General features: G+C 53.9%; 3 protein-coding genes across 3 annotated transcripts; all 3 read right to left on the bottom strand.

Moving 5' to 3' along the window:
* Positions 1–174: 174 nt before the first annotated feature.
* Positions 175–2,775, bottom strand: LOC116501000 (adenylate cyclase type 10-like; the record flags this gene model as incomplete). Its single annotated transcript, XM_032206357.1, has 4 exons — positions 2,601–2,775; positions 935–1,060; positions 425–568; positions 175–314 (listed from the first exon to the last, which is right to left on the bottom strand). Coding segments are annotated over exons 1-4 (585 nt in total), but the record flags the coding sequence as incomplete, so codon positions are not given.
* Positions 2,776–7,537: 4,762 nt separating this feature from the next.
* Positions 7,538–16,791, bottom strand: LOC116500999 (adenylate cyclase type 10-like). The gene is made up of 14 exons (XM_032206356.1): positions 16,575–16,791; positions 14,725–14,878; positions 14,304–14,553; positions 13,910–13,996; positions 13,170–13,453; positions 12,366–12,502; positions 11,582–11,713; positions 10,759–11,013; positions 10,276–10,614; positions 10,007–10,058; positions 9,537–9,759; positions 9,059–9,166; positions 8,740–8,921; positions 7,538–8,078 (listed from the first exon to the last, which is right to left on the bottom strand). Exons 1-14 carry the CDS (start codon positions 16,789–16,791, stop codon positions 7,898–7,900), a joined length of 2,601 nt encoding a protein of 866 aa, XP_032062247.1. The 3' UTR covers positions 7,538–7,897.
* On the bottom strand, positions 16,623–18,859 carry LOC116501081 (adenylate cyclase type 10-like). Its single transcript, XM_032206464.1, has 4 exons — positions 18,630–18,859; positions 18,293–18,414; positions 17,686–17,762; positions 16,623–16,763 (listed from the first exon to the last, which is right to left on the bottom strand). Exons 1-3 carry the CDS (start codon positions 18,807–18,809, stop codon positions 17,723–17,725), a joined length of 342 nt encoding a protein of 113 aa, XP_032062355.1. The 5' UTR covers positions 18,810–18,859; the 3' UTR covers positions 16,623–16,763; positions 17,686–17,722.
* Between the last annotated feature and the right edge of the window lie 598 nt (positions 18,860–19,457).

Here is a 19,457-nt window from a genome sequence, read left to right as displayed (position 1 = left end):
CAGCTACAACTCTCTCCACGTCCAGCGCCTCAGCCTTCTGGCATCTGCCTCCTTCCCTCTCAGGTGCAGGTCTTCAGAGAGGCTCTAGAGGCCAACCTGTCCACCTACCTTCAGAACCCGTTTGCCACCAAGAAGCCTGGTCTGGATCTTTTCCTGCTCACACAGCTTCCAGCAGGTGAGCGAGACAATCACTTCACTTTTAACCGCAAGGTTTTGGGCGTTCATAACTTCCTCCAGGGCCTGGCTGCAGATGAAGTACTGCTGATGGTACCTGTCTCCAGCAGCCAGTACGGTCATTTGCCCTGCGGAGATCCCTGGGGAGAGAGCAAGAAGCAGCATTGACACCGGGGAGCAGAAGCAGTCAGCAGCACTGGAGAGTGCCAGGGCTGTGCACGTGGCACAGCTGACCCTGCAGCGCCCATACCTATCTTCAGGTGGAGCTTCTGACCCACGTGTGTGTCACGACTGCCATGCTTCTTCTGGATTTGTTGGCAACACTGCAGCACCAGGCTGATGGTCTGAGGCAGCTGAGCTTCTGATGCTCTCCACAGCACCAGCACAGCATCCCCTGGGGAAAGTGAGGGGAAGGGGAAGGCTCTCCTGCGGGACAGCAGCAAGTGGCCAGCCGGCGTGCAGAGGAGGACGGGCTTGTGGGAGGGCATCCTCCTGAAGGACAGCACCCTGGCCACAGGGACCCCTCCCCTCTGCCAGACCAGCCACAGCACCAGCCAGGGCAGCAGGGCAAGAGGGTGGGTGGCGGGGGGACCCTCTGCCCAGCACTCCTCCGCAGCTGCAGCAGCCCAGGGACACCACCGGAGGGATTGCTGCGTGGCCAGAGAGCTGCTCCATCAGGCCAGAGCACAGAGCAAGCGGCTCCCGCGGGAAACACTGCACAGCAGCAGGACATGGAAGCAGCCTCCTCCTAAGGACATACCTCCAAACTTCAGGATGTCTCCTCCGAAATCCAGCACAACTGTGGAGAAAGAAGGGAAGGCAGAGTTATGGGGCGCCTTCTTCCGGAATCCGTGGGGCAAGCCACCTGTAGCCACAGCCCTGGCCCCTGTACAGCGAGTTGGGAGGCCACACAAGCACAGTACGGTGCAAGCTGGAAGGCACCTCTGGAGAGTATCTGCTCCAGTCTCGCACCCCGTCTCCACTCAAGCCGAGCCACTCAGAGCCACCTGCCCGGGGCCACGTCCAGACGCCTGGTGAAGATCTCTGAGCGGGGACACTTACAAATGCTGCCAAAGTGGTGGCCACCACATGCTCACGGTCAGAGACGTCCCCCAGGATAAGGGGCTCAGGAGGGCCACACACAGATGTCAGTGCGAGCCTCCCTAGGTCACTGGCACGCTGGCACTCACTGGATGCCCCCAGCCTGCCTGCGGTCCTAATGGCACCAAAGCGGTGTTCCATCGTGGAACTGGAACGGTCTCTCTGCAAGCACAGAGACAGATGCTGAGAAAGCAGGTGTCCCCTTGCTCATACGATCAGAGAATGATCTAGGCTGGAAAAGGCCTTCAAGATCATCAAGTCCGACCATCCACCTAGCCTACTGAGTCCCCATCACTAAACCATCTACCTTAGTGCCATGTCCACACATCTCTTAAATAGCTGCAGGGACTGGGACTCCATCGCTTAACTGGGCAGGCTGCTCCAGTGCTCAACCACAACCTCCTTGAAGAAATTCTTCCCAGTACCCAACCCAAGCACAGCCTGCCTCAAATCGAGAGCCTTTCCTCATGGCCTCTCTCTTGTCACCTGAGAAAAGAGACCGACTGCCTCTGCGCTGCAGCCTCCTTGCAGGGAGGTGGGAAGCGCAATGAGGTCTCCCCTCAGCCTCCTCTTCTCCAGACTAAACAACCACAATGCCCCCAGCTGCTCCTCGTAACTCTTGTTTTCTAGACCCTTCAGCAGCTTTGATGATCTTCTCTGTACACACGCAAGCAACTCAGACATCCTTCTCGTGGTCAGGGGCCCCGAACTGAATGCAATATTCGAGGTGTGGGCTCACCACTGCCGTGTCCAAGAGCTATCACTTCCCTAGCCCTGCTGGCCACACTAGTTCTCATGCAGGCCAGAATGCCATCGGCCTTTCTAGAGACCTGGGCACGCTGCTTGCACATGCTCAGCTGGCCGCCAAGCAGCAACCCCACATCCTTTTCTACTGGGCCCATTTCCAGCCACCCTTCCCCCAGGCCTATGTGGCTGCATTAGGTTGCTGTGTGCCAAGCGCAGGACCCACCACTTAGCCTGGTTCAGTGGCATGCGACTGGACTTGGCCCAGCCTACCTCAGCAAAGCCTTCCCACCCTCAAGCCAGTCAACCGTCCCGCCTAACTTGGAATTGTCTGCAAACTTACTGATGGAGGGTGCATTCAATCCCCTCCTCCCTCCTGGTCACTGATGAAAATGTTAAACAAAAAAGGCCCTGGTAGAGTGCCCTGGAGAAGGCCACTGGTGTCCAGACACCAACTGGATTGAACCTGGATTGAACTCCGCTTGCTAGGACTCCTTAAGCCCAGCCGTCCAGCCACTTCTTTACCCAGCAAAGAGTATGTCTGCCCAAGCCCTGAGCAGCCAGTCTCTCTGGGAGAATACTGTGGGCAGCAGTGTCAAACGCTTTATAAAAAGCCAGGCAGACAATGACCAGAGCCTCTCCCTCCTCTACCAAGTGGGTCACCTTGTCGTAGGAGATCAGGGTAGTCAGGAGGCACCTAGCCTTCAAAATCCCGCGCCAGCTGCTTCTGATCCCTCCATTGGAGGCATGTGCCATGTCACAGCACTCAGGATCACCTGCTCCGTAACCTGCCCTGATACTGACATCAGGCTGACGGGCCTGTAATTCCCTGCAAAGTCCTTCCAGCCCTTCCTGTTGCCTGGAGGCACGTCTGCCAGCCTGCAGTCCACTGGGGCCTCCCTCATCACAGTGGGCAGCAGAAGAGACCTGCTGCGCTCCTCCCTTGCCACGGGAGCCCCACGGCTCCCACTGTCCCCCCAGGCCACAGTGAGCTCCACAGCCCTTCCAAGGAGGCAGGAGCAGCTGGTGCAGCAAGGCTGCCTCTGCCCTCCGCAAGCAACCTCAGGGCCCCATATACAACAGCCTGGCAGCATGGCTCTTACCCTCCAAACCGTCACACAGGTAGTCATTGTGGGCTTACATATGATGTTACAAGCACCCTGAAGTCCATAGCACTAATATCTACCTCTCTGTGAATATAACAGGCCATCAAATTATGGTCCCTTCATTTCGTATTTCATGTTAACAGTTAATATGTCACTCAGTAGTCATGTAACTTATTTCTCTTGAGACCTAAGACAATATTAAATTACATCTCATGCTTCTTCTGTATTTGTCAAGGTGGGTGATTTATGGACTAATGAACACATTTCATGTGAACTTTTACAATATTCACCTCAGTTTCATTTCCATACTCAATATGATGTTCATGAAGGTGCATGACTACAGGATCGCTTTTCTCCAGTTAATTAGAATTCAGAGCATTTCTCTAGGTTAAAAGCAAAGAGTATGCAGCCACTTATGTTAAAATTGTTGCCCTGATTTTCACTGCTAGTGATTTCAAATTCTTTTCAGGCCAATTGGTCTGCTTTTCACATTACTTAGCTTTCATCATCCCTTTGCACTTCATTTATAACATATTCATTTTTTATATATCAGAATCCTACTCACTGCACTTTAGAAAACAGTCTTCCTGGCAGGGGAGAAGGAACAGAGGTCTATGAAATAGGATATAGCTAATGATGTAATTAGCAGTATACCAAGCTAGTACCAGACCCAAAGGATTATAAAGTTTATAAATGTTTATAAATCTAGTTATCTGATTAATTTTATATTTTGGCTTTTGGTTTTGGTTGGATGGTTTATTGGTTGGTTTGGTTTGGTTTAGCTTGGTTTTGTTGTTGTTTTGTTTTGTTTTTGAGAAAGCCTGAGAAAGTCATAATTTTGATGAGGCTGAAACTCATGAGTGGTATATGGATAACTTTTCAGCCCAGGGAGGTTTGCATCTCTTTTTCCAGTGAGCTATTCATTCAAGAATAGCTCTAGAATAGTTGAGCTATTGATCAGCATCCAGGTGATTTTTTATATTGTTTTTGCAGATGTGGAGGGATGAGGCATGTGCTACAGGGTAATGGATGCAGTGGAGTTCTCTGTAAAGGTGATCTAGTGTATAGTGTTGGAGGGAAGGCACTACAGTTGGTGACTACATGAAAATAGTTTTTGCTTGTTTGGAAGCTCTCTACAGGTACCTCAAAGGAGGCTGTAGCAAGGTGGGGGTTGGTCTGTTCTCCCACGTGCCTGGTGACAGGATGAGGGGGAATGGGCTAAAGTTGCGCCAGGGGAGTTTTAGGTTGGATCTTAGGAAGAACTTCTTTACTGAAAGGGTTGCTAGACATTGGAACAGGCTGCCCAGGGAAGTGGTGGAGTCACCATCCCTGGAAGTCTTGAAAAGACGTTTAGATGTAGAGCTTAGGGATATGGTTTAGTGGGAACTGTTAGTGTTAGGTCAGAGGTTGGACTCGATGATCTTGAGGTCTCTTCCAACCTAGAAATTCTGTGATTCTGTGTGATTCTGTGAAGATGCAAAGCAGGGCATGAAGTGGAATGTCAGCACCAGAGCCTACCTGAGCAAGTTAAGTGATGACCATCATGTTGAAACAGAGGTTATTTATTTGAGGGACTGGTGTGGCAGTTTTAAGTATTTCCCGTTTGGGTATTACAGGTGATGCCCAGTCCTCAGTGTGGGAGAATTATCCTTGGGGCAGGTGAATGGTTTGGGTAAAGGAGTGGGAGAGAGGAATCGCGGGAGGTAGATGCAGAGAATAGTCAGACTTGCTAGTGTCTCTGATAAGCACTGGCCTTGGGCAAGGTGGGAGTTGAGCAGCCTGCTTCCACTTCTCTCTTATACAGATGTTGTGGATGGAGGTCTGTAGGCTTGGTATGAGAGGCTACTGAGGGACGGTGTCTTGCCATATGAGGATGGTCCTTATCTGGCAGCAGAAGAGAATCTTGAAGGCCATGGTGCCTGGAGTGAAACCTTTCATTTGATTATTTGTAAAATGAATCTTAATGAAATACATGCTAAACATACATATCTTTACTATTTGACTCTCCACACAAATCATGCTAGACATCACTCCAGGGAAGGGAACAGATAATGTAAGGATATAAAGGAAATGGTTTTAGTGTTAGGAAAAAGCGTTGGTGTTAGCATTAGTTGATAAAGTGAGAGGAATGTCATAAAAGAGCTGGGGGGGGAAAGAAGAGATTGGAAAGCTGGAAGAGGTAGGTGAAAGGCTGGGCTCCTTCGTCTCCACCAAGACAGGGATGCCTTGTTGGTAAGCTCTGCACCTTCATCTTTTGGAGAGGAATACCTGAGATAGCATTTTGCTAGCACTGTTATCAGATATGAGCGCTATTGCAGAAAGGGTGTTTATCAAAAACAATTCCAAATCTCATATAGAAAATAGAATCATAGAATCATCCAGGTTGGAAAACACCTCTAAGATCATCTAGTCCAGTCCCATCTGTCACCTTATTAGAAGTTTTCAACTTTGTGAAACTGTCTCAGTGAAAGTTGTTGGCAGGGCTCTTAAACAGGCAAGTGTTTGACTTTGATAGGCACCTTTTAATGTGACACAGATCCTACTCCCACTCCACCTAGGTCTCCCACAAAAAGTTATTTACAACAGAAGCCATTTTATATCTCATGGTATATCTCTACTTCCTTTGGCAGTGTGAGAAAAATCTCAATTAATTTTCTTCAGACAGGATCTTCTGCAAAGCTATTTTATTTGTGATTGGAATGGCGGAAGTCCTGTCAATTAAGAGTGCATTTTAGTAAACAAATCATAACCTTTTATTCCCTATTACCCGACGCCTGATCACCTCCCCTGTTTCCTCATTGACTGAGTACTACAGGCTCACAAGCTACTCAACACTCCTCTATAGCATATATGTATGATTTTCCTTTCTTTCTTTCTTTCTTTTTTTTTTTTTTTTTCCAACCCTTTAATTTCTCCTTTCTTATGTTTTGAGAATTTGTGATCTTTGTTTTACTATTCTCACACTGCTCATCCTATTTTTCTCAAGCTTCTACCTTGTTCTGGAACAGTGAGGGGCCTTCTACTGTCCACTTACCTACTTTGCATTTCTCCTTGTTATGACTCCACAACTACCTTTGAATACAGAAAACTAGTTCTCTACTGCAAAAACACAACTTAGTTTCTCACAGCAGCCTTTTCACACACTCACTCACAACGGAAGTCTGTACTCTCTCTGTCTCCAAATCCTAACCCTAACTCTGAACTTTCTGTGAAACAAAACAATTTGTGGACTTTGACTGATTCCAAAGTGCTGCCCATACAGCAGGGCCCCACGTGCCCCAAGGCTCCAAGAGCCCTGCTGGCATATCACAGTGGGACTGGCTCTGGTCTGCACTCAGCTCACAACCACAAGATGTGTGCTGCTGTGTCCCCAGCCCCAAAGGCACATCCTTTGAAAGTCCCTTCACAGTCACACTAACAATGGGAGTCTGTGTTTTCTCTCTCTCCAAACCCTAAGCCTAACTCTAGACAGTGCCCAGGTCCAACACACACCGCACACAGCACTTCCATGAAATGCTGCTTGCAGTGGAAGCAATTTATTTAGTAGCCCTTGATTTCCTTTGGCAGCCTTTTAATGAAATTGCTCACAATGGGAGTCTGGACTTTCTCTGTCTCTCTCTAAACCCTAACCCTAGCCCTAGACATTGCCTAGATCCAAGAAACATTTCACCTAGTGCTCCCAAGAAAAATTGCTCGCAACAGAATCTTTTGGTAGCCCTCCACTTGCTTTGGCAGCACTCTCACAACTTCAGTCTCAAGGGGAGTCTGTGCTTCCTTTCTTTCCAAACATAAGGACAGGGCTAAGACAGCTCCCAGGTCAAACATTCGTCCTAGCAAGAGCTCCCATGAAAAAGTGTTCACATCTGAAGCATTTGGAAGCCCTCAACTTCCTTTGGCAGCCCTTTCACAACCTTAGTCCTAGAGAGAGTTTGACCTTTCTCTCTCAAAACCTTAATCCTAACCCTAGGCAGTGCCCTAGTCAACACCCTCTTCCAATACCCACCCCACCTAGGCTCCCATAAAATAGTGCTCACAACAGAAACCTCTTGATAGTCCTTGACCTTCTTTGGCAGAATTTTCACAAACCCACTCAAAAAGGGAATCTAGCTTAGAGCTTGGGGATATGATTTAGCGGAGGACTGTTAGTGTTAGCTCAGAGGTTGGACTCGATGATCTTGAGGTCTCTTCCAACCTAGAAATTCTGCGATTCTGTAAATATTAATTCGGAGAAGTTTTAGCATCTTCCCCATCTCAGTAGCACATATGAAGCAAGGAGTGTTGCCTACATATTCATTCTTAATCCATCGCTCTCTAATTTCTAATCCCATGTTTCACAACGAGGAGCAGCCCAACGATCAAGCGCAGCAAGGACCTGGGCCAGCATCCCGGAGCCCATGTGGGCACGCCTCGGGACGGAGCAGCCCACCTGACCCTGCGGGGACTCTGGAACGCCCCCCCACCGTGGCCCTCCCCTCCTCTGCTCGCTCTGCACTATGGCAGCTTCCACCGTCCCAAACTGCCCATGCTGTCTCTCTCCAGGTGCCCACACAGGTTCCGAGGGAGCCTTCAGACCGCCTCCCTGGTAAGGCAGCTTGTGCTGACGGGCCTGCTTCAGTGCCCCGCGTCTCTTGCTGGGGGAGCAAGCTCTCCTTTTCTGAGAAGAACTTGCTTCTTAGTTCCAACCTGAACCTTCCCTGGCAAGGCCTGACAACCACCACCATAAGAAAACAGATGTTTTACTAAGACACACTGAGAAAAGCAGGGATGGAAAGTCAGTTGTCGGGGTGGGAGTCTTCTTCCTGAGAGGAGTCCATTCTCCTGTCCACGTTGGCTTTCATGCGAGCTGCCAGGCGGGAGAACCTCCGTCCTGCTGATGTGCCCTCCAGGCTGTAGAGGTGCCCCAGTAAGGAGAGGCAGCGGGTCTGCTGAAGCATCCAGGCTAGCTTCTTCCTCCTGACACACAAGAGAAACTGCTGAGCCCAGAGGCGCGGCTGTAGAGCACCAAACCAGACTGGGCAGGGGAAAGTGGGGTGGCAGCTGAGACACGTACACCTCCTCAGAGGAAGGGAGCTGGTGCTGGAAGGGCTGCAGGCACGGAAGTGGGCAAATGAAGAAGTGCTGCCAGGGGCAGCCAACCGCTACAGAGGGTGTGCTGGCACTACAGCACGGGGGGGGGGAAGTGATGCCAGGCACCAGCAGGAGAAGGACTATCGCAACTCTGAGCCTTCTCCTCATCACGCCCTTCCCCCCCCCCCAACCTTAACCCAACCCCATCCCATCCCTTGAGGTCACTGCCTTCCTTCCCCTGTTAAGCCCGTCCTCCCTGTTCACATCTCTTCTCTGTTCCCAGCCACCCCAGCCTCATCCGAAACGTGCCAGCAGGTGCATCCCTCGGCACAAGCTGCTTTCTACGCAAAGGCCCAGGGACTGCACAGGGGGGCAGCGTGAGGCTGCACTGGCCCCTGTTTGACCCACATGTCGTGCTTTAATGCCTCGGTCCTGCTAATGAGCTATGGCACAGCTTAGGCGTGGCCTGAAGTCCAGGCAGGCCTGGGCCTGAATGCCTGGCACCAGAATACTCTTCCTTTCCCACGCTCTCCCTTCTGCTGCTTACCGAGCCTCTAGCAGAAGAGAGGGTGTTCTTCTGTTTGTGGCACAAAGAGCACCCTGAAACCTTTCCCACAGAGACTTGACAAAGGCTCCGGCGCGTGTCTGAGGGAATCGCTTTTTCAGAAGGCTCAGCGCCTGCCTGGTCGTTTTCTTGGCCAGCCCCACGCGTCCTAGATTACAGCAGACCTGCACAGGAAGAGGAAGCCATGCAGACATGGACCGCTTTCCCAAGCCTCTCCTCCTGCAGAGGCTGCAGAAATGTATAAGGGGCTGGCCATAGCAGGGACACCCCCTGCAAGAAGGGCGTCACCCTGCCGCTTTACCTCCGCTTTGAGGCTGAAGAAGGTCGCCTCCTCAAAGCAGTCTAACACAGTTGCTGTCTTCACCATGGAGTTCCTCAGGACCTCCGCTTCGTTGAGCTTCATAAGGGCCTTTGAGCAAGCACACAGGCAGCAGGTGAGCATCGGTGCAGAGCCCCCAGCTAGCTCCACCCTTCCCTCTTGCCTCCTGTGGCACCTGCCTTAGGAGGGCCCGCATCTCCCCATGTGATCCCTGCCCTAGCACAGTGCCCCGTGGGCTCAGAGCTCAGGCACCAAGGGAGCCTTCAGACTGCCTCCCAGGTACTGCAGCTTGTGCTGACGGGCCTGCTTCAGTGCCCCGCGTCTCTTGCTGTGGGAGAGGCAAAGCGCAGGAAACAGTCCGGCTCTGCCCCCACTGTTTCTTTTGGGAGGCCCCTCAGCGGGCGTGTCCTGTTGCAGTGGACTCCAGGTGCAATGCGTGCTGGCAAGCAGGGTCACTCACCATGTAGCTGTTGGAGACGTGCAGGTAGGCAGCCGCACACTCCAGCAGGTAGTAGAAGGCTCGGGAAGCATTGCCTGTTGCCACATAGTGGCGAGCCAAAGGCATAAACACTGATTCAATGACGGCTTCGCATTTGCAGGAACACTCGCCACCGTCCTTCTCTTTGGTCCTGCTGGGCTGCGCACTTGTCCATTTGCCCTCTGGTGGAAACCGCTCTGACGCTCTGGTCAGAGGCAGGTTGCCAGGAAAAGAAGAGAGCAAAGAGCAGATGAGCATCACCTGAGATGACCCTGCTCTCCCTACGGGTAGCAACAAACCCCTATTTCCTGCTGTCTCATCCCAGCTCCCACCCCACAGCCAGCCTCCTCCTCCCAAAGCTGGAGTCCCAGCCAGCAGCCAAATGGCAGAGCTCCATCTGTCTCCTCTGGAGCTCGCTCGTTTCCACAATCATCAGAACCTTGTCTCCTCACCTGAACTCCTCCTCCGAGAAAGCCTGCTGCGGCTGCAGGGCATTTGCACTACCTGGGAAGAAGAGAGCGTGTCAAGGGACTCCCCACATAGCCCGGGCTAAGAGCTGCAGGCTTGCAAGGGTCCTGTCGAGCAGACCCAGGGCACAAGAGCTGCGGTGATCGTCCTTGTCCCCTGGCTTATCCCTGGTGTTGGGGACCCGGTGGGCCCCAGCCTGCATGGGCCTGGACTTCCAGAGGGAGGGGGCTCCGCTGCACGGCACACAGCCTACCTTCAGGGGTGTGAGTCCTGTCCTTCTTCAGGTGTTCTCCAGCGAGCACCAAGGCCTCCCAGCTGTGCCAGTCATCCTCGTCAGCAGAGCCCTGGCAGTTTTCCCCATCCTGGGGACTGGGGACGGCGAAGCGGTGGAAGGCCACAAAGTCCCCTCCGTGGCAGCTCCGGCATTTGTGCGCGTGCTTCTCCAGGAAGGCAGCACACTTGCGCTGCGTGCTGGCCCTCTGTCTCTTGGGCCACAGCTCGTAGGCTGCCTCCTGCAGCAGCGGGGCACAGAAGGCCAGAACGCCAGCCTGCTGCTCCGTGGTCTCCTTGCTTGTAGACGGCCTCTCCACCCCTGCAAGGCAATGGATGGTGGCCTCAGCCAGAGTGGTAGAGACATTCCCAACAGCCGCTGGGAATTTCCCTCTGCACAAAGCTGGTGGGGGAAGGCCTCCTTCAGCTACAGCGCTCCTGGGTCTACGTTACTGCCACCACTTACCGCTCCCTGCCTGCTGAGAGGTGGCCGGCCCCTCTCGAGCATCTTGGATGTCTCTGGGCACCCCTGTGTCCTTCAGCCACTTAAGGATGTTGTCGCTCACCAGCATGTCCAACAAATAATTCATCTGCTGCCTGGTGCAACTGGGAAGGATGTGAGCCAGCAGCTGGGTGGTAAACACTGGCCCTATGATGGCTGCAAACTTCAAAACCATCTGCTTCTGCAGCGTGATCCGGTCCAGCTCAGCCAGTGCAATATCTGTCAAGAAGAAGCAAATCGTCTCTCTCTTTTGTGTCCCGGAGCCTGAGCTTGGAGAGGCTGGACGGTTCCACCACAGGAAACAGGGTAGACTTTGGCCTCTCTTCCTCAGGATGGCACCTGGTGGGCAATTGGAGCCCAGGGGAATGTCTTCAAGATGGCTCCACTCCTCTTGCAACCACAGGCCACAAGGCCCAGGGATAAGAGCTCCTCCACCACGGATGGGGAGGGCACGATCCTGCGGGTACATGCGACCCGTGATGCGACCTACCGGAGCTGAACTAGGCTGATGCCCAGCAGCGCACACAGAGAGCAGAGAGCGCTTTCACCACCTCAGAGCTGGACTTGGAGCTCCCCACAACTGCTGTGGGCCTCACAGCCGGCCCACAGCCCGGAGGGGGACATCTGTGTCCTTAAGCACAGAGCTCTGTCTGCTCAGACCAGAGTCGCCTTCCTGGCAGGGCCCCCCAGGCTGAGAGGGTGCTTCTGCAGCATGCTGATGCCCAGCCCCTCTCTCACATGCACCCCAGGAAAGGACCCCAGCACAGCCACGAACTCAGCCCCTCACCTTTCAAGGCAGCCGGCAGCACGGTGGTCTCCAGGCTGACATCTGCTCTGACGGTGCAGACCCTGCCACTGTTATTCCCAGCACTGGAGCTTGAGGTGGCTGAGACAATGGGTGAAGCCTCGACTGCAGAAGCTGGGAAGAGAGAGAGAGAGCATGAACAAGGTGGGGCAAGTCCAACCTGTCACGGTTGGGTGCGCTTCATGGCCCGCACCGAATGCGGTCAGTGAGCAGGGCAAACCGGTTTCCACTGCAATGGTTTTGTCTGCATTGCCCTTGCAACTCTTTTTCTGCCTTTGGACCAGCTGCCCAGCTGTACTGAACGAATATCCCACAACAGAACGCAGCGGTTGCTACCTTTGACAGCGCTCCCTCCCACAGCCAGGGAAATTGCCAGTGATAATCCAAAAGGCAAAGCCCATGCAGGCTGTCCCCAGGGCAACAGCACTCTGCTTGGCATTGCTCTTGCCATTACTGCTCTTGCGTTACTGCCAAGCTCCTCAGTTCCCAGCGCCTTTGCGGGCATTTCTGGTTTTGGATTACACTTTCCCAGGTCTGACCCTCTCCTGCAGAAGGGCTTTCTTCTCGAGGGAGCTGGTGGCTTGCCAAGGTGACAGCAAGGTGTGCAGGAGCCCACACCTCAGCCAGATCAAGTTCTGTCCTGCTGCCAGATCGGACTCTGCCCAGACTCACTGGAAAGCCACAGGACACGGTCGTGTGTGTGTGTGTGTGTGTGGGGGGGGTGACGTGCAACAGCATCTAGCCAGTCCGCAACAAGAGTGCTTACCAATCAAGCCCTCCCAGTTGTCCTCTACTATTTTGTCCTGCCTCCCAGTGCTGAACAAGAGCATGTTGTTGCGATGCAGGCGGCGCAGCAGTTCCTCACAGTAATACGGGATGCCAGAGCTTCTTTGGATCAGGAACCTGGGCAGGAGCAGACCCAGCAGTGACCAACACCAGGGAAGTATGGTGCAACACAGTTCTGATGGGCGGGTGGCGAGTCACTCAGGCCTCACAGGGTAACCAGCCTCTTTGTCACAGCTACGGCTCACTTCAGAAGGGGGCGGTCCTCCCACTGGCTTGGGCGTTTGGGACCCCTGACCCTACACTGTTTGCTGGAGTCCATGGGGAAATGGTCGTGGGCAATGTCCAAAGCACAACACAGCAAGCCTGATCTTCCCTGTCCTCAGGAGCCCAGATCTGCTCTGGCAGCTGGCTGGACCCCTGCTCCTGGGAATCCCTACTGCAGCCTGGCTACATTGGTCAAAGCCTTTTTCACACCTCAGCCACGCTGAGGCTTGGGTACCCATCTCCCTCTGCTCTCCTCTCTCCTCTTCTCTCCCTTTTCCTCCCTGCCTTGCCCTCCCTCCTCTACAACAGCAAAGGGCTGTCACTGCCCACGTGCTGCGTCCTGGGAGCTGCCTATTTTTAGCTCACACCTGCTGTGGTGAGTCTTAAGGAGAAACCCAGGTCCTTGCTGGAGTCAAGGATGCTGCCAGAAGGCCCCGTGCTTCCTTTCCTGCGGGGCGACTTCCTTCCGTGGCAGCATAGGTCCAACCCCTCCGGAAGAGCTCCGTGGCCTGCAACATACCTTGCTAGATCCCTGGGGATGCTGACCACTCCAAGGTCCTGGCAGACTTTCTGCACCACAGCTGCAGGTTTCAGCTCTTCCAGATGAAGACAGCTGATTCTCTGGGACGTTGTGCTGTCTGCTGCAGCTTTGAAAAAGCTCTCCGTTCTCTCATGGCCAGGAGCTAAGCTCATCACCATAAAGAGCGTGACGCTTTGGAGCACGGGCCACATGACAGTCCAGGAGGCAGGGTCGATGAAGTGGGCGTTGTCGATGACAAATATGCCAAATTCTCCTCCAAGGGTCTGAAAAAAGCAGATGGATCTGTGTGGAGTCTGGCGGATTCTCAAGCATCCTCTAGGGGAGGAGATGCAGCCTCTCTCTCCAGAGACGGAGAATACTCAGAAGTCTCTCCCCAGCCGCTTCCCTCTTCAGAAGCTTACTGGCTTTTCATTTCTGCGAGACTTTAAGGCCTCCTGGAACATCACTTGCCCTTCTGAAGAAGGGAGCTTGGGCAAAGGAATGCAGAAGGCGTCAATCCTCCTCCAGGGCACATACCCTCCAACTTAACAGGAGGCGAGCTACGACGAGGCATATGGGGAGGGTGTGAGAGGGGCTTCTGGGAGGAGGGGCTCCTGGGCCCTGAAGGGCGGTGACCCTGGCACATCGTCCTGCTGCCCACTCAGGCTGTTCTGATGTGGAGCCTGCAGCGGGCAGGGTTGTTTTCTTTCTCTGACCCAGGTAGGAGGAGGAACGCTCACCTTCTGTAGCACTTTCCTACAAGTCTTCTGCAACTCCCTTTTCCTTTGAAGGTCATGCATCTTGCAAACCTCGTCTGAGATGGCAAACTGGACAGGAAAGCAGAGTCAGAAAGAAACATCATCCTGGGACCAGGCATGCCTATCCACCAAGCTAGACGGCAGAGCAAAGCGCCTCTGCTTTTGCATGAGGTCAGCGCAAGCCTCTCTTCACTGGCCTTTCCAGGGCGCTGACCAAGACACCTGGCACATGCACAGGACATGAAGTCACCACAGACAAGGAGCCTCCCTGGACCCAGGAATCAGAACGGGGTGCTATGAGCACTGCAACTCCCAGCCCAGCAGAACACCCAAACAACCACCAGACTACCTCAGGAGGCCTCCCTCTCGCTCTCACCTTGACGAGGAAAATGTTGTTGAGGAGGCAGTAACTGCTCTCTTCTATCGCCCCTTGGAGCTTGGCCTGCAGGGTGCGCTGCCGGTCCTTGCACGTTTCACCCGCCTGCAGTCCCAGGGCCTGGCCACCAGCATACAGACGGCAGAGAAGGGCTGCCTCATGTTGGCCTTGGTCAGTTCCATGGTGACAACCCTGCGGTTGCAAAAGCAAAAGGCAGTTGAGCTGCAGAAAGGCCCCCAGTAGCCCACGCCTGCCAAGACAGGAGAGTTAGAGACTCACGCTGCCTGGTTCTTACTGCAAAGGAACACAGGGTGCACAGTCCCGGGGGTGTGGGCGGAGGGCCAGGCACAGGGCAGAGGCATCGCAGTCTTCCACGAACGTCAGGGGACGGGCATGGAAGGGGCTCAAAAAACCCACTTACCTGTGCCCAGTGGCCTGGCCCAGAAAGGCCAGCTCAGTAAGTAAGTGGCTCTTTCCAGAGCCCAGAATGCCTGCGTACGCCAGGATGTGCGGCTGTCCCAAAGTCTCATAGGCCTTCAAGCTGCGTTCAAAGAGGTCAATCTCCACCTCCCGACCTGTGAAGACCAACCAGGAAACAAGCTGTTGCAGCATGCTGAAAAGCAGGGCAGCATTCCCTTTTGCTGGCACGGCGGCTTCCCTCCACCACGTCAGCAAGCCTGCCTACACCCAGGCCTCCTTCCAAGCCCCTCATCTCAGAGCCGCCTGCCTGCTGGCCACACGGCGCAGCTCCTAGGAGCTCTTTCCCCTCCGCTTCTCCTCCCACAGGCAATGAGATTCAGCCAGCTGGACGCAGCTCCCCACACTGATCCAGCCCAAGACTGGAGGGCACACTTTGAGGCACTGCAGGCAGCTGCGCCCAAAAGGCATGCCAAACATCTCACTGCACCCTGAGCCCCAGAGCTCTTGCCAGCACCCTGTAGCTAAGGTGGCGTCTTCGGGCCTATTGTGGTTTTGGCTGCGATACAGCTCCTTGTCTTCACAGGAGCTTGGAGTGTGCTGTGATGTGGTGGACTTGCCACCAAAGGAACGCCGAGAACACACTGAACTCTTGCCGAGCAGTGCTGGCACAGTGTCAAGGCCTCTGCAGTTTCTCATGCTGCCCCACCAGCCAGCAGGCTAGAGGAGGGAGGAAGGGAGCGAGTGGCTGTGTGGGGCTCAGCTGCCTACCGGGGTTAACCTCCAGCAAGGTGCACTGCTTTGGGCAAAGGGAAGCAGCTGGGGTTCTGAAGAGCGAGGACTTCTCTACCTACCCAGCAAGGGGCCATAGTCCGACCTCTTCTGGTAAGACCCATGTCAAAGATGCTAGAAGTGGGAGAAGACAAAACATGAGTTTCACTTAGTTGTTCAGAAGCCAGGGAATATAGAGCCTGCTGTGTTAGGGGAGGAGACCCGCCGCAGGTAACTGCTTTTCTTTCCAGCAGCATGCTGTCCGGAGCATGCTCCCCGGCCAACGTTCGAGTGGACATGCCAGGACAGCTTCAAGCACGAAGAAGGCCAGCAGCCATGGCGGGACAGCAGAAGGTGTTGGGAGTCCCTCGCCAGAGGCCAAAACCAAAGAAAGCCCAGATGCGGCAAAGAAGCCAGGGTGTGCTGTTGGCTAGTAGACTGCTCTGCCACCCTGGACAAGCAAAAGAAGCCTCTTGGAAAGGAGGACCTGTGTCACTTAGTGGCTCAGGACACCAAGCACCTGGCACCTTTGGCTCAAGTCTTTTGATAGTTTTCAAGAGACAGCAACGTTAACATCCAAAAGGTCCTCCAACCCTGGCCCGGAGGGACAGCTGAGAACTGAGCAGGCAGACAGGAGGAAGAGTGGCCCAGTGGCCCACCTTTCCCCAAGGCGACATGACTGACCCAAAGCTTCCTGCGCAGAAGGAGCTGGGAAAAATTCCTCCTTGCATCAGAATGACCTCTGCCTTAGCCTTGCACATAGTGGAGCAAACACAGGGCAGGGAGGGAGCCCAGCGGAAAGCCGCTTGGACAAAGCCTGCATGGCTAGCGTGCGTCTCCAAAGCCAGGACAACCTTCTGCACCCCACTGGCGTCACTCGCAGCTCTCTTAGCAGCAGGAGACACAAGGGCAGAAAGGCACAAAGCAGACCCATGCCAGGCCTTTGGATCTTCTTGGCCACAGGGAAGGGATGTCTGTGGGAGGCCAGGCTGGTCTCTTGCTGCACAGCTCCTCTTTACCGGTCAAGGTTGCACCCTTGGCTTCCCCTTGTGGCCCCATCCAGATGGCTCGGAAGACACTCACCACTTGTCGGTGATCCCCACATATTGATAGATAGCGCGGGATCTGTAACACCTTTCAACTTTGTCTTCGGCAACTCCTTGAAGAGGTAACTGGGCAGGCGAGAGGCCTTGTAGGTGTCTTCATCACAGGACACCAGCCTGGGGTAGTGCACCATCAAGCGGGCACCCAAATTCACCTTATGGCCAATCACTGCCATGGAGAGAGAACACATTGACATGGTTAGGAAAGCAGCCTTGCCCCACCCTTTAAGGCCAAGGGCTACTTCCCCTTGTTGTCCATAGGTGCATGCCTAGTGCACTGCACCAATGAGCACACACAGCAAAGATCTTTTAATTAATTCATTATATAAATATATATATATTATATAATTAAATATTTTATTATATAACTCTGCAGAGTCAGGTGCTTGGCGATCTTCTGCAAAGCCAGCACACCTCTGACTTGAATCACTGTTACTTGTACACAGCAAACTTGTGAAAGCTATCTCTTTGGGTACTTCTGATTGGCTATTACAGCTCACCTAACTTATGTCTCCTGAGTTTGCACATTACAGAGAAAGAGTGGGGGCTGGGGAAGTGGGGACACATCAAATCCCACATTAGCATACGTTAGCATTTTGATGGGTACGATTTTTAATACGTTTATGACCCTTAATGAGCAAAAGGTTACTACAGATTAGTCTGGAGCTGTTGTTCTCCTCCTTGTTTTCACCTTTTGTCCCTTATCTCCCTTGCTGCTGCTAGCTCAAGGCTACCTGTCTCTCTGTTCCCTTATCTCTCACCTAAAAGACTATACAAGCTATAGAAATACTACACAAGCTACAGGACTCTCTATATTCTTCAAGGTTTCCTTGTTTTTCCCAGCTTTGGGACTACACCCTCAGGCACAGGTCAACCCCGCAGCAGGGCAAGCTGACCCAGCGGGAACCGCAAGTCTCTGAGCCCATTCTCCCACCTCAGGTCGAGACCTGTGACATCTGGGCCGCTCTCGGCAGGCTGTAGCATATGTGCTTGCCCCAGCCTTCCCATCTCTTCATGACTGATGTGTGTGTGACAGGTGTGCTTAAGCACACCCACGCCAGCCTCCCACTCTTCAGACTAAGGTGCGGTACCTGTATGTTCAGCCCTCTCCGGATGGCCACAGAAGCCTTAGAACATCGTCCTGCTGGTGACCCCAATAGACATTGCCCTGGCACACAGGGAGAGAAGTGCAAATTCAGTGGTGCCCCAGGCGCAGTCCTGCTCGCCCCGCTCTGCCACTTCCCACGTCTCCCCTTGGCACCAACCAGGGACACCTGCTGTCCCACAGCCGGTGTGTGCCTCGGGGACTTGGAGAGCTCGGGGCACCACACACAAGGGACGTGGGGAGGGTGCACGCAAGACGGCTTGGACCCTTCCCCTGAGGCCCGATGGCTGTGACCTGCAGCAGGCCACAGCCCCTCTCACTAGTGGAGGAAAGCAGGTGCTACCCACAGAGCACCTACAATGCCAGCGACTTTGAGATTAGGCCAGAGCCCTGTTCCTGGCAGGCTGTGCTTGGAGGGACTGCGCCTGGCTGCCGTGAGCTAAGCCCAGGGGCCACCTGCTGCCTCTCAGGGTGCTGCCTCAATCCTGCCAGGGACAAAGGAGGCCAAGCCAGGAGGCCACGTCTCTTGCTGGTCAGCCCCCTTGCGCTGTCCCAGGCAGCACGCATGCCCTGCAACACCGCCACACACTCACTCAAGTTTCCTCAATGATCTGGAGCACGTGCTGAAGATCTGAAGAGCGCTGTCCAAGGCACGGGTGCTCTCGTCATGCAGCTTTGCTCCAGACATTCCGAACACACAGAGGAATGTGCAGCCCTGCAGAGGACAGATGCAACACATCTGGTTACAGTGCCTATGGCCAGCAGCTAATGCCGTTCCACTGCAGTCGCCAGGGAGACCAGTAGAGCTGCAGGTCAACACAAAGCCACAGAGGACTGATCCCACCAGCAAGGCAGAGCTGCTCCTCAGTCCCTCTCCACTAAACAGACACAGGCCACCCTCTGGGGGTGGGATTGCTCCCCCACGCTCACCTTATCAAACAGAAGGCTTTTGTTGATTTCACCCTTGTGAGGACTGATGATTGTTGAAATCATCCTGTTGGCATCACGGAGGCCCCTCTGAAGATCCAGTAACCTGGCCTCTGCAGAAAACTGCAGCTGGATAAAGAGGCTGGTGACTGGCCGTAGCTCAGACCACAGGTGCAGCGGCATATCCACATCCAGCTGGAAGTGAAGAGCACGACAGCTTTGCCAGCCTGTTCTCCCGGCGGTTCCTCTGGGCCTGTGCCACGTACCGAGGGAGAGCAGGCATGTTGGCAATACCAGGTACTACTGGAGGAAGGGTAAGTCCCCTGCTCGGTGCCAATCGCAGGCCAGCCTGCGGCAGGCAGGTCATAGCAGAGTCATAGCACAAACGACAGAGGGGAATGTTCCAGCAACACTGCATCTTGTGGCATGTCCTTCTTATTTGGCACTGGGTATCGTCCAATAGGTTTGGCAGAGCTATCTTCTGTGGTGCTGTATGCATGGCACAGGGCTGCCATGCGGGGCCTTCTCTTTAGTCCCCCAGCGGCTAGGAAAGGCAGATGCTGGTGAAAAAGGAGAGAGGAAAATTTATTATTTGGATGGACATTTATCGTGTTGGGAGCCTGGGAAGGGAGGGTTTTTCCTCAGCTATGACAGGACTGAAGGGCACCTCTGTCTCTGTAAATCACTCTGTGCTGTTAGCAGGCAGCTGGCACACTGGAAAAGAGAACCCAAGCCTCACTCTTGGCTTTAGCACTACACTGCTGAGTGGACATCAGATGAGCATGACATCCCCTCACCTCCTTCCTACACATTCCTCTCAGATGGCAGGCT

Source organism: Aythya fuligula, chromosome Z, assembly GCF_009819795.1.
Source record: "Aythya fuligula isolate bAytFul2 chromosome Z, bAytFul2.pri, whole genome shotgun sequence".
Classification (NCBI taxonomy): Eukaryota; Metazoa; Chordata; class Aves; order Anseriformes; family Anatidae; genus Aythya; species Aythya fuligula.
The sequence above is the reverse complement of the archived record's forward strand: the minus strand, read 5'-3'. Positions and strand labels throughout refer to the sequence as shown.

Coding starts and splice junctions, on each gene's coding strand:
- LOC116500999 (XM_032206356.1), bottom strand. CDS start 16,791: ATGTCAATGTGTTCTCTCTCCATGGCAGTGATTGGCCATAAGGTGAAT. Junction 14,879..16,574: donor GTGGGGATCACCGACAAGTG/GTGAGTGTCTTC, acceptor TGGTCTTCACAG/GTCGGGAGGTGGAGATTGAC. Junction 13,997..14,303: donor ACAACATTTTCCTCGTCAAG/GTGAGAGCGAGA, acceptor TTTCCTGTCCAG/TTTGCCATCTCAGACGAGGT.
- LOC116501081 (XM_032206464.1), bottom strand. CDS start 18,809: ATGCCGCTGCACCTGTGGTCTGAGCTACGGCCAGTCACCAGCCTCTTT. Junction 18,415..18,629: donor AAAGCCTTCTGTTTGATAAG/GTGAGCGTGGGG, acceptor TGTCCTCTGCAG/GGCTGCACATTCCTCTGTGT. Junction 17,763..18,292: donor AGATCATTGAGGAAACTTGA/GTGAGTGTGTGG, acceptor CCTGTGTGCCAG/GGCAATGTCTATTGGGGTCA.